The 13,552-nt window shown below is 34.9% G+C and overlaps 1 protein-coding gene across 1 annotated transcript in view; it reads right to left on the bottom strand.

Moving 5' to 3' along the window:
- Positions 1-12,588, bottom strand: part of SEMA3C (sema domain, immunoglobulin domain (Ig), short basic domain, secreted, (semaphorin) 3C) — a 159,379-nt gene extending 146,791 nt beyond the window's left edge. The window contains exons 1-2 of the mRNA XM_008569975.1: positions 12,352-12,588; positions 10,176-10,316 (exon numbers count right to left, since the gene is read on the bottom strand). Coding sequence (XP_008568197.1) covers positions 10,176-10,278 — 103 coding nt within the window. The 5' untranslated portion in view covers positions 10,279-10,316; positions 12,352-12,588. The remainder of the gene's footprint in view (positions 1-10,175; positions 10,317-12,351) is intronic.
- Positions 12,589-13,552: the final 964 nt, after the last annotated feature.

Raw genomic sequence — 13,552 nt, 5'->3', positions numbered from 1 at the left:
ATGCCTCACCTTTCTATTTCTTGCTTTTAATTTTTATTTATTTTTTGACAATAGAGGTCTTTGGTAATACTTAAATAGAAATGAAGAAGGCAAAGGAGTGTGGAATTTGCCCAAAACTTGCAGGTCTCTTTCTTATTTCCTATTTTTTTTAAAGAGTAATGGAACTAAAACCAAACCGCAAAGTTTTTTTTAATGCCTTGTTATATAAAAGATGTTTAAGAACTGGAAAAACTGAGTGTGTCTCAGTGCTATATGTAGTTAATGCTGCAATGATATCCATGAAAAAGAACACTTGAATCACTTATATTTTTTTAAGAGAAAGTATAGGATATACTGAACTTATGGAGGTATACTCTGATAAATGTACACAGAGACAGGGGGAGAATGAATAATAAATTCTTCTATAGCTATTTTTCACCTGAGCTCAGACTTGCTCCCATAGCTCCATAGCCACAATCTCACCTACAACAAAATCAACGTGTTCCAGAGAGGTAATTCCCCTCATCCTCACTAGACAAATCATAAACTGAAGGGGGAATTCAAGATGGTATACAGAATAAATGTTATTTCCTTTATTTTTAGGAAGGCTTGATGCTCTAAAAGAAAAGTAAAACTCTACTGTGATACATTTAACATAATAAAGTGAATTTACTGAATGCCTTCCTGAGAAAACATTTTTTGTGTGTGCTTTTCCTGGATCTTAACTAATTCTAGTGGCGTATGGAAATGGCTCTGGCTCTGGAGTTTTCCTGGGTTTTAATCTTGCCCCTTTCCATCCCTGTAACCTCAGACAAGTTACTCAATCTCTGCATCTCCATTTTGTGAAACTAAAAATATTGCCCAACTCACGATGTTGTTAGAGAATTAAATGAGATAACATGAGCTATTTAGAATAGTGCTGGTCATAAAGGCAATATTAATGTTAGTGATTATTATAAGGAATATGAATAAATTACCGAAAATATTTTAGAATCACAGAAGACAAAACAGTGGCATACACCAATGAAGGATGGAAAAAAACATAACTTTGGTTCTAGGGACAGTTTTCTAAATCATAATTGTAGATGAAGACTATTTAACTTACAGTTTTATAAATATATGTGAACAAAAACATATCAACATGTATGATCAACATGAGAACAAATTTAAAATAAGCTGTCTAGCATCACTTGAGGCATCTTTATTTGATGATTCAATCTAATTAAACAGAATTGCTTAGACATACCTGTGGTTAATCCATGAAATATGACACTTTTTTCATAGAATTGCTTTTATTGGATGACTGAATACACATTAACCCATATTAACACATAAGCTCACTCCTCTGATTTCAGAACACTGAAGAATTCCTTCTCTGTTCCCAATTGAGGGACACTTGTACCTTTGGAATGGTTTAACATCATAACACTATCTTTTGGCAACAGAATAATATAAATTACTCTCTAAGCATACCATTAAACTTAATCTCAAATGTTACATATTATCTTCTTGTTAATTATCACAAACATATATTATTCTTATCACATACAAGTGTTGTAAATAAAAAAAAAATTAAGCTCATTAGAATCTAAGAAAACTCAGCTACAACAAGAATTACTTTTTTATTATAGGAAAATGAATTTCCAAATTTTTCTAAAAATGTTTTTAAAAAGAGACAGTATATCAATATAACACATTCCTATCCTACTATTTCCCAAGAGACATTTTTTGCAATACTTGAAATAAAATTTCTCCCCTCTAATTCAAGCCTATGAAAGAGATTTTGTTTTCTTTTAATAACTAGAGCCCTATATCAACATATATTGTAGGGGAAAATAGACATATGAGGCTACATTTTTTGGCAATTCATTTCATCTTCTATTGCAATTGTATTTTTTTTTTTGTCTTTTTTCGTGTCCGGCAATGGATTGCAACCCTCAGTGTCGTGCCCGTACCGGACCGGGACCGGCACTGGCAACGGGATCGCAACCCTCGGTGCTGCGCCCGCACCTTGCTCAGCCAGTGAGCGTGAACCGGTCTGTATGTGGGATCCGAACCCTCGACGGGAGCGCCGCCACACTCCCAAGCGGTGCACTGTAGCAGTGCGCCACTGGGCCGGCCCTGCAATTGTATTTTATAACAGTTTTTCACTTGCTGCTTTGCATCCCAAATTTAGTGTTACTCTACTCTAGACTCTGTGTTTTAGGGAACATCCAACTCTCAACTTGCATCAAATCCTTGCTGACACTCTCACGAGGGGAACAGTACAGAGAGCTTTTTATTCACACAGCACCCCTTGTTAAGTTTGAGTTTATTAAAACATGCAGTTGTCCTTCAAGATATCTCAGTAGCATTTAACTGAGACCATAGTAAGGAGACTTAAAAGAAACAGCAGTGACACAACTTTTCCTGAGAATTAAGTATTTTAGAAGATTCAGTACAACCAGAGTGAGTATTCTCCAAGATTATTGGAGAAACCAAAAACAATTTGCTTTACTTTTATCTTTTGGACGAACACAAGACAAACTGTTTTCAACAACAGCGCCTTGTACTGTTAATGCTACCAGAGTTCATAAAGACGCAATTTATTATTTTGATTTTATCCATACCAATTCATCACACTTGAGCTTTAGCTCACTAGTTCACAGGGGTCCTTTTACTTATTGTTTAATCAACTAAACTTCTTATCAAACAAGGCAGATATTAAAAGATAAATTATGTTTTGTAAAATTCCATCATCATCTTTCCATTGTATACTATTGATCACCTGGAGGCTTTGGCAGCTTTATTGCTGAAAATTCAGCACTGAAAAAAGGCAAAAAGAATTACGAAGTGAATAAATGAAAAAACCGATAATCTTATGCAAGTCTTGTCCCTATTCGTAATATACCCGTTTCCCTATTCAAACTTCACATGCAGTCACTTTTATATTTTTAAACCACTGTCAGGCACATGTAAAATTCAACCTTGGGCTGGATGACTGGCCAATACTAGCCAAGGAAAAACCTATCAAAATAACAGGCATCCCTGTGGAGTTTTAATCTTTTAATTACTGTTTTCCTTCTGAGTTTTAGGCAACTTTAGTCACAGGCTTAACCAGTGTAGAGGGCACTTTAACAGTAAGAAGTCTTTACTGTTCTAGTGAACACAGGCAAAACAATTAATCACAGTAACAAATAATTGATTTTTCTGCCATGTATTTTAATTGCCAATGAATTTGTTTTTGAGCTTTTATATAGCTTCATAGGCACCTTTATAACTAAGAATTTTGAGTGAAAAGAATACTTGAAAATGCAGGTAAACTGCTGCCTATTTAGTAAAGTGATCATCAGACTTTCTGAAGCCTATGGGACATTGAGTGACATTTATCCTACTTATTTTGGGATACTATTTTTCTAGACATAAAAGCATACAAACAAAAATGATAATTTGGTATTCATCAGGATTGCTTTGTTTCAAAAAATATCCAATACCTCAGATGTTTGTAGTGGGAAGACAAAACACCCACATGACTTACTAATTGTTTATTATTATTATTATTTATTATTAATTATTATTTATTTGGTAACAGAGGTAGAGCTACTGTGTAATCTTGGGTAAGTTAACTTCTAAATCACAGTTGTCACCCAATCTTAAAACACAGATAAACAAACAGTAAGTTTTTTTTGTTTTGGTAACTTAATAAATATCCTAATTAGCTCACATAAAATAAATTAATCCAGTAATTAAATCTCAATTAAAATCTTGAACTTAAAGTTTATTAATTTATTCACACACAAAGTACTCCAAAGAGAAAATATTCCTCGATGTATTGCAATTTACTCATCTCAAGTATGAAAAAGAACTCACGTATTATCTAACAACCATTGCTTTAAGTGATGCATATAACACATACTTAGTATTTATATGGATATATTTATATTTTATATTTATTGGAATCTGAGACTTAGAATATATATAAATGTTTATGGATAGGTAGATAGATTTATACAGATATATTTCATATCATGGTGCTGAAATGGATCCCACTATCCCTTATGCCCCCTCTTTCTGAGGTTTCATGTTGCTCTTAAATGTCCCCAAGAGTGGCAAACTGTGGTCTACAATTTCAAATCATGTACTATATCACGACAATCATAAGAAGCAAACCAAGTGGTTTGAGTTCTTGTCAAGGTCAAACTCACCATGAAAAATCAATCAGATTCTTAAAAATGAGAATCTTTAAAAAATGCATTTGAGGAAGTAAATACTTTAAAAGTCTAAATATATCTAGACATGCTAGACATGCTAGCAGATATAAATCCTCATCGTATTAAGGATTAAGACAACATCCCTGACAGGCCACAAATCAAGGCCCTATAGAGCCTGAGTATATATGAGGCCTCTTCCCCTTAATATTGGAAAACTAGGCTTCTAATCAAAATACAAAAACTCTCTGACAGAAAATATTAAAAATTCACAGGGGCCAAATGTATATTAGGAAGGAAATAGAATGATTAGAAGATTTGGGAATTAACTAAGTAGGGTTAATATAAAAGTTGAATTCCCAGACAACATTCAATCTTTAGTGTATAATATGGGAAGAGTTGGGAGGTAGATAAAAAAAAAATACTTGACCACCAGTTATGTACCACGGATGAGTCTATAGCTGCCTGTGCACAAAGTACCAAAGATCTCTCTCTTGTTGCTGTTCTTATCCTAGTGGTATGAAAAAGAAATGAGTATCTGTTGCATTCTATCTGGTCTACTTCACTCTAAGGTAACCCAAACTCACTGAAGAGTGGTTGTGGTGTAGGGAGGCTCTATTGGTTGGGGTGATGTGGTGGCAAGAAAAACCAAAATTTATGTTAATTCAACCTTTATTGAGCAACAACGAATGCCTGTCTCTGTGCTAGGTGGAGAGGAGGTAATTACAGTATGAATGAAGACCATATTTCTGCCCTTGAGGAATTTACAAATACTAACTCTAATGGAAGACTTTGTGTAGTGTAATAGGATGCACACTATGTACCACACTTTAAAAACTTAATTCACTTAGTTTTCAAAACAGTTCTATGATATATGTGCTATTCCCATTTCATAGATGATAAAGTTCTTGTTTAGGGAGATTAAGTAACTTCCCCAATATAGCATACCCAAAAAGCAGCACACAGCCATAATTTAAAACCAGTCTGTATGACTACAAAATCCGTTTATGTTTAAAATTGTTTGTTTTTGTTCTTCCTCCACTCAGGTCCTTCACACAAAATATTCTTGAAAATATTGAAGAGAATTATAATAGAAGATGTTCTCAAAGGAAGTGATATTTGTAAAACAAAATTACTCTTAAATATCACATAATTTCAGGGCAACAAGTGGATCTTAGAGATAATTTAGTCCAAATTTTTTTAAATGATCAGGGGAAGTGAGGACCCAACAAAGTTCCACAGTTAATTACTAAATAATCAAGGATTGAAAACTCTGATATTTTGGCTTCCAGGTAAATTCTGTTCTCACTATACCACACTGCCATCTTAATGTTCATATATTTATGTATATCAAAAATACAAATCTGGGCCGGCCCGGTGGCGCACTGGATAGTGCACCGCTTGGGAAGTGCGGCAGCGCTCCTGCCCGAGGGTTCGGATCCCACATACAGACCGGTTCCCGCTCACTGGCTGAGCGAGGCGCGGGAGCAACACCGAGGGTTGCAATCCCGGTGCCGGTCCCCGGCCCGGTACGGGGGCAACACTGAGGGTTGCGATCCGTTGCCGGACACAGAAAAAAGACAAAAAGACAAAAAAAAAAAAAAAATACAAATCTGTTTAAATATACTTCCTAATTTTTTCATAAATATTTCTTAGAGACCACTGGAATTTATGAAAAACATTTTCCCCACTTAATTATAACTAAATTTTTGCTGATTTTTTCATTATATAAAAAAGGCAAAAGATATGCACAAAATACATGGCAAAATAAGGATTAATATCAGGAATAATCATGAATATTTCATAATGTGAAATCAGTCGATTCATCAGGAGGTATATAGTACTTCCAAATATGTCAGTGCCTAATATGAGAAATTTTAAAACATGAAGCAAAAACTGATGGGAGAAACAAATAAATCCATAATTACAGTTGGAGAATTCAATCTTTTCTGTCAGTAATTGGAAGAACAAGTAGACAGAAAATCAGTAAGGACATAGAAACATAATTAACTGACTGGATCTAATTGGCATTGATAGACCACTCTGTGCAATAAAAGCAGAATATATATATGCTTTTTGATATTGACTATACTCTGTGTCATGAAATAAGTTTAAATGAATTTTAAAGAATTGCAACAATACAATGTATGTTCTTTGACAAGCAATTAAACCAGAGATCAATAACAGAGAGATATATAAAATATACCCAAATATTTATAAATTACACAACACACTACTAAATAACCCAAGGGTAAAAAAAACAAAAACAGAGCAAAAGAAGCTATTTTGAGCTAAAAGGAAATCAAAACACACTTTATCAAAATCTGTGGGGCACTGCTATAGCTATGTTGAGGAAAATTTATAGCATAAATGATTATATTAGAAGAAAGGATCCAAATCAATGACTTAAATTTCCACCATAAGAAAGTTCTAAAAAGAGCAAATTAAACACAAAACATAATGAAATTAGGTAATAATGAGTTTTAGAGCACAAATCGATAAAACTGTTAGGAGAAAAAAAACAATTAAAAGCTGATTATTTAAAGTGACCAATAAAATTGATAAACCTCTGATCACACTAATCAGGACATTAAGGCAGTAGACACAAATTATTAATATCAGAAATTAAGTAAAGACCATTACTACAGATCCTACAGACATCATAAGTATGAGAAGAAAATATTATGAATAACTTTACCTCAATAAAGCGAATAGCTTAGATTCACAATCTGAATTAGCAGCTGAGAAACTAATATTATTTTTGTAAGAATTTACCTCATTTTTAAATAGAGACAATATATAACTTACCTAACTTAGCCCCATTTTATATCTGTTCAAATATAGATAATATCCTCATTTGTCTGAAGTTCAGAAACCCTTTCTTAAAGATTACACACAACCGATATATTTTATCAAGTTATCAAGTATTTATTCTTGATTTTGCAAAAAAATATATGCTAAAATCTCTACTAGAAAAAGGCAGGATCTTACCAACAATGTTTTCCCTTGTATATTAGCAAGCAAAACAAGGTTGGTCTATTGCATATATGTATCTTTCCATTTTCTTAAGACACTTCTAGATTCCAAATATTTTTTTCTGGAAAAAAATATGCAATGCCAATAATGCTATGAAAAGTGAATCTGTCAATCTATTTTTTTTCCAGCAAAAATTCAACTTAAAAGACATTTGCATGAAATTCATACTCACTTGAAAAGTGATTTGGCATAAAATGAGAATTATCAAAATTAAAAATATAATATCTATTAGAAGTCACAGTTCTTTAAGATGGAAGATTTAACTAGCACAAATGTAACTAATTAATAACATCTGAAGTACATTCTCCCATAGGACTGATAACCCTCTGGTTGACCTTGCACTAGATCAATAGAGAAGGCAAATCTGTAAATCATTGTTTCCCAAATGTTATAACTGCATCATTCCACTACAAGAAGAAGGGATGGAACATGGATGGGAAAAAGATCTCCTGTCTCACAGACCTTAAAACTGACTGTGATGCTTACTTGGGCTACAAGTAATACAAGACTGAGAAGATTTTCCTAAATTTCCACCCAGGAAGATATAAGCAGAGGACCAAGTTATAGTGACAAAGAAGATTTCAAGACAAAAGAGTCAAGGTAATTATGAAAGAACATAAAGAAGCATAGATATATAAAACAAGTGATACAAATGAGTCTGTCTAATGCACTTAAATTAACTTGAATGTCCTCAAAACATCTTTCAATTTCTGATTTTTGGTTGAGAAACAGTGATTGAAATTTTGAAATACGAAATAAATTAAAATATATATATTCATATATGTTTAAACATATATATATATATATATACATATATATACATGTCAACCCTGTATGAAGTTCTACATTTTGATGCCAAGAATAAACCACTTTGGAGGAAACTTAGTAACCTACTCAGTGTGATACTCAGATAAGTCATCATTTGATTAATGAGAAAGTTTAAATAGTAAAAAATTTGGAAAAGGCATCTCAAACAGATACACTGTGAAATTTGTTAAGCGAAATTTATATGAATTAATGATCAGAATATGTAAAGTTTAACAATTGTTTTTACCCAAGGTACTTTTCCTATCATACCTCGCCTAATATATAGTTCATTTTAGGAAATTTCTAAATTATTAGTTTAGAAATTATAAAATTTTGTTAAATTTATTCTCCCTGTTGATATATATTTCTTTATAACAGTATTCAAACTGAGTGATATTCTATCTCTCTAATTATTTACTAATAATAATCTAGGGAAAAACAAAATATCAGGAACTATAGAACTTTCAGATAAATAGCTTTTCATCTATATTCTACATAAGTTATTAATTAGGGTAAGTGGTGTTTTGCAAGAATCTGTTTTGAGATCAAGAGCATTTAAAATATTAGACATGTGGTATCTTAAAAGCCCATCATAACTTTAGTATTGTATAGCATAGCAGTCACTGTCCTACATAGTACTGAAGTTTGGTTCAAAAAGATTGTATTACTTAATTTCCTCTGGAAAATATAAATTGTAATTGTCTTTTAAAATATAGACTTGAAAAATTGTCTTTGATGACACACTTGTCAACATTTACATAAAAATTTTGGGTTCACTTTGATGTAATAGAAGAGAGGAGGTTTAGACACCTAATTTATTAGACCACTCCATCTCCCTATATACCAGGAGAAATATGGAAAATAGAGGGGAAATTTTGCTGCTCCTTCATACCTTTTCTTTTTTTTATTTGATATTTTATAGATGTCAACTAGGAAAAAAAATGTATGAACAGACTATAAGATGCTTTAGTAATTAATTTTTTAAAAAGGACACTTCAAAGGATCTGTTTTTCCATTCTTCACAAGTTCTCTGCACAGCTATAGGTTTTCAGGGGAATGCCTGGCTTGGAAGCTAAGGAAGCAGTTAGAAGCTCACACAGTCTAAATTCTAAATATGGCTCCTTCAGTGCTTATGGTGAGCTTGGAGAAAGTGCTTGGTGACTTAAAAAGAAAGGAAGAAAAGATAGCCATTTGACTGATAAGTGTCAGTCATACTACTACTTGAAATTGGAGATAACAGGGAATTTCAGAGACATCCAACCATAGGAAGGTCTGAGATTGTATTGCTTATCAAATCAATGTGAAAACATATGCAATGACACTGAAGTTTATACAGACAGAGTTGAAAGAAATAATAAAAATATAAATGGTTGGCCGGATGGTGTTTCTCTTCCATTTCTTATTCCACATATCCAATTAGTATGGGTTACTTGACTGATCAAAATCACCCATCCTTAAGTTGTTTGAACTATATACATTAATGCTTATGCATACATTTGGCACACCACTCCCTCAGAGGACCTTACACCTTTTATGTTTGTAAAAATTTGGAATCATGCCCATTTCCCTAAGCTTCTGAAGATATTTATACAAAATAACAATCAAAAGCATACTTCCAGGTACTCTTTTAGGTTCTTTTCAGTTAATCAGGTTGACTATGCCAACTTCAGGAAATCCTTGTGGAAACTGAAGAAACATCATTAGAACAACACATGGAGTAACCAGTTTTGAGGCTAATGCCCCAAATTTATTGGGAGAATTTTTTTTAGTAATTAAACCTACATAGCTCTTTCTGCTGCTGAGGATTAGCACGAAGGGGGCATTTCTTAACATAACAAGGTGAATAGTAAGATCAAAGATATTAGGCTTTAAGTTCTTGACCATCTCCCTATGCACACACATGCAAACAGAAGAAACTTAAAAAAAAAAAGCAGCATACACTCCAAGCATTTTCATAAATATTGCCTTAAATGGAACAGAGGGCTTTTGCCTCTTAACTAATAATCTAAAATAGACATGTCATCCAAAAAGCAACCCAATAAATATCTTATAAATTAATCAATAATCAGTAATATTTTACTCTTTAATTTATTAATTTTTGAATATGAATAAGAAAGAAAAAAATTCAAATAACATTTTTCCCAGAGTGTTTGTCAACTCTCTTACCATCAAATGTTAAATAAACTCTTGCTTGGGGCTGGGAAGATCCTTTTACACAGATAGAGCAAATAAATACTCCAACCAACATGCAAATTGCCCGGAATGCCATTTCTTCAAATTTGCAAGTTAATATCCAGGGGGAAATACCTTTAAAAGAGAGATAAGAAGTTTGTTATATCTCATTTTACATTTTAGGGGTGCAAAATAACAGCAATCTAGACAGAACACCCTTTTCACAAAAGATACATCTGAACTTTTACAGTAATGCGAACAGTAGGAGGTGCTGTGACTTTGCTTCCCAGATGTGAAAATTTGGATTTGATTCATTTGTGTCTGGAAGTCTTTGCAGCAAAAGAAACTGTTTCATCTTCCCACAAAATAATGCTAATATCAAAGCAGAACAAAGCAGCAAAGAAAACTTAATGATTCCCAAAGGAAAGCTCAATATTTTAACTGATCTTTTCTCTAAAAATCCATTACATTAAAATGACTTGAGAATGGTACCAACCGGGTATTACCGCATGAAAATTCTTTCCCTCATAAATATAGTAGTAGTAGAGAAACACCACATGGACATTCATGTGCCCACTCACTTCCATACTCATTAGCTCTTTTGGAGTAATTTGTCTCAGAAATGGTGTTAAATCTATGTGTGCTCAATCCTTGATCACTAAAATCACTCAAATCAGTTATCCGCCAATTTATCCAGATGACCAGGCAGCTGTTAAATGATGCAGATGAGGTAACCATGGACTTGTGCCAAATTCAGACCAATGACCCAGTGGTGAGCAATCCAGTGAGCCATGTATTCTTCAATGCATATTTTAAATAAATCAACCAGAAAGTGCCCTGTCAGAATTCCAAAAGATAAATCAAAGAGACAAGTATTACTGCTTGAAATGGTAGCTATAAAACTGATACATGTTATTAACTAATGTCTGAATATCAAGGAAGATCAGATAATATATTACCACAAACCCATAAGGAGCTCTAGTGGCCACACTATGCAAAATAAACTCAGGCCCATAAAATAAATCCCATTATTTTGCATCTACCATAAGTACACAATAAAACGAAAATGACATTTTAATCTAGAAATCTACTTTTACAGGTGACAACAATGTTGATCTTCAATATTATGTGGCTTTTTAAATTAAAATTCTATCACATTTTATTTCAGTAAAGTGTCACTAAAAATGGAAAAGACTGCTTCATTAATACAGAAGAAAAAAAACTAAACTGAACATGCAATTTTAAACAAAAAGTATAAGTTAATTTCCTACCTAGGTGATTCATATGCTAAGAGAATTAGCAATGAAATTGTAAGTCTCTTTTACCACACAGATGGAGGAAACCCAAGAGATGTTTGTGTTCGTAATTTTCAAAAGAAACAGTTTCTTCCTGCTTCCACAACCTCTTCACCCTGTCATCCCTAAATTAACTTAGAAGAAAATTGATTTTATGGGTGACTTTTCCTTAGTAATTTGCCCCTTGGTTTTGTTGACTTTACAGTTAAAGCCAAAAGGGAAAAAAAAAAAAGCTATTAATACTCCTAACCTTTGTCTGTTTATTAAGCAGGCTGATAATATTTACACATTTTTTATATATTGCTATTACCAGTGTCTTATCTGATATGTCTCCCCCAAAGGAACATATGCCACAAATTGCAAAGAATAATATTGGGGATGAAATGACAGGTCAAATGAAGTTAGTCTACAGAGCAATCTGATTTCAGTCCTGCAGAAGTGATGAGAAGTGAGAGCCTGAAAACCAAAAGTCTTAAATATTCCCCGCCTTCCTCAATCCCCCCCCCCCCGCCCCCATGTCTTACAACTTCTTCCCTTTAATTCAAACACTTAGACGTGCTGTTTGGTGTTTTCACTTTTACTGACCGCAAACTAATCACATGTAAGAAAAGAATTCTTTTATGTCCTCTGCAGCAATTTTGCCTTAGAAGTCATGGTAATACTCAACTTGAAACTCTCCGCAGGTGTCATAGCCTAAAGAAACAGCTCAAGCCGGGCTCTCAGCAAGGAGAACGCTTCCCTGACACGCCGCGTGCGCTCTTAAGGAAACGTCCAGACTTGAGCCCAGCGCTGTATGATGTATGAAAAGTCAACACACAACCCCCAAAGTTACATCTTGCTAATTCGTAATGCTGAAAATAACAAATCCAGCTTACCGAGATTGGAAGAAATCAGCCAGGAAAAAGTCTTCAACTTGCCACCGGGTTGAATCCGCGTGTGTCTCACGTCCCTTTTCCCAGCAGACCTTAATTTCTAGAATGTCTCGGCCGTGGAATCCTTTCCTCCCGGTGCTCTGAGTTTCTTTGTACAGGAATCCTCAGCGCAGCGGAGCCGCGGCAGCCGGCGCCCTTGTCCGCGTCGCTCAATCCAGCACCTCGGAGGCAATGGAGAGTGGCCGGGCGCCGGGGGCGAGCGCTCGGGTGTCCGGTTACAGCGACGCGGCGCGCGGCTCGGGCTGCCTCGGCGCGCCGCCCAGCGGGCTCGCATCACTAGCCCGGAGACCCGGTCGCATCTCCGCCGGCCGCGAGGCCCCACCCAGAGCGCGCCTGTGAGAGGGTGGCAGGGAGCCGGGAAGGGCCGGCCCGGAGGACAGGCCGCCCTCGAGATGCAGGAACGCGCTGCGACAGGCTAGGGGACCTGCGAGCGACTCTGCCTCTCGCAGTCCGCGCTGGAGTGAGCCCTGTTCAGGGCGCGCGCCAAGGTTTTTGTTACCGGCAGCTCTTGGAAGGCACGCAGGCTTTGCTTGGCCGTAAATATCAAAGTGCAAAGCAGTTTTTTTTTTTTTTTTTCCAGAGAAGGATCACTGCATCCTTTTAAGGCAAAGAGATGAGTTTTTAAAAGGGCATGAGTCTTGTCTTTATCCTGCAGCAAATTCTCTAAAACCAGTGTAGATAAACCAACAGTCTCATGGCAGAAGTTTATCCTTTTAATCGGTATTGTTTCCTATTGCGTTTCCTTAATGACCCGAAGGCAGTAATTCTGTTGATTCCTCCACGTTGACTCATATCCAGTACCTTCCCTTCCAGGATACTCCCAAAACATAATTACTAGAAGAAATTATTTCATAATTTTTTGGAGGACGGCTGTTCTGACTTAAGCCAAAAGACTGAGTTTGACAAATCTACACATCAGGGGTATATTTCCAGCATTACTTTCAGGTATACTGGTTAAACTCTGAAACTGACTTTGATGTATAAGTGAAAATTACTTTTCCAGACAGTAACGAACTAGATGTTTCAACATCGGGAGAAATGAGCTTTGACACCTATAAAATGAGCAGGCACTTGCTTAAAAATTACTGTAGTAGATGTCACTATACAGAGGGAACGTGGATTGTAATTTCTCCACCTTTAAACT

Source organism: Galeopterus variegatus, unplaced genomic scaffold (assembly GCF_000696425.1).
Source record: "Galeopterus variegatus unplaced genomic scaffold, G_variegatus-3.0.2 Scaffold30, whole genome shotgun sequence".
NCBI lineage: Eukaryota > Metazoa > Chordata > Mammalia > Dermoptera > Cynocephalidae > Galeopterus > Galeopterus variegatus.
The sequence above is the reverse complement of the archived record's forward strand: the minus strand, read 5'-3'. Positions and strand labels throughout refer to the sequence as shown.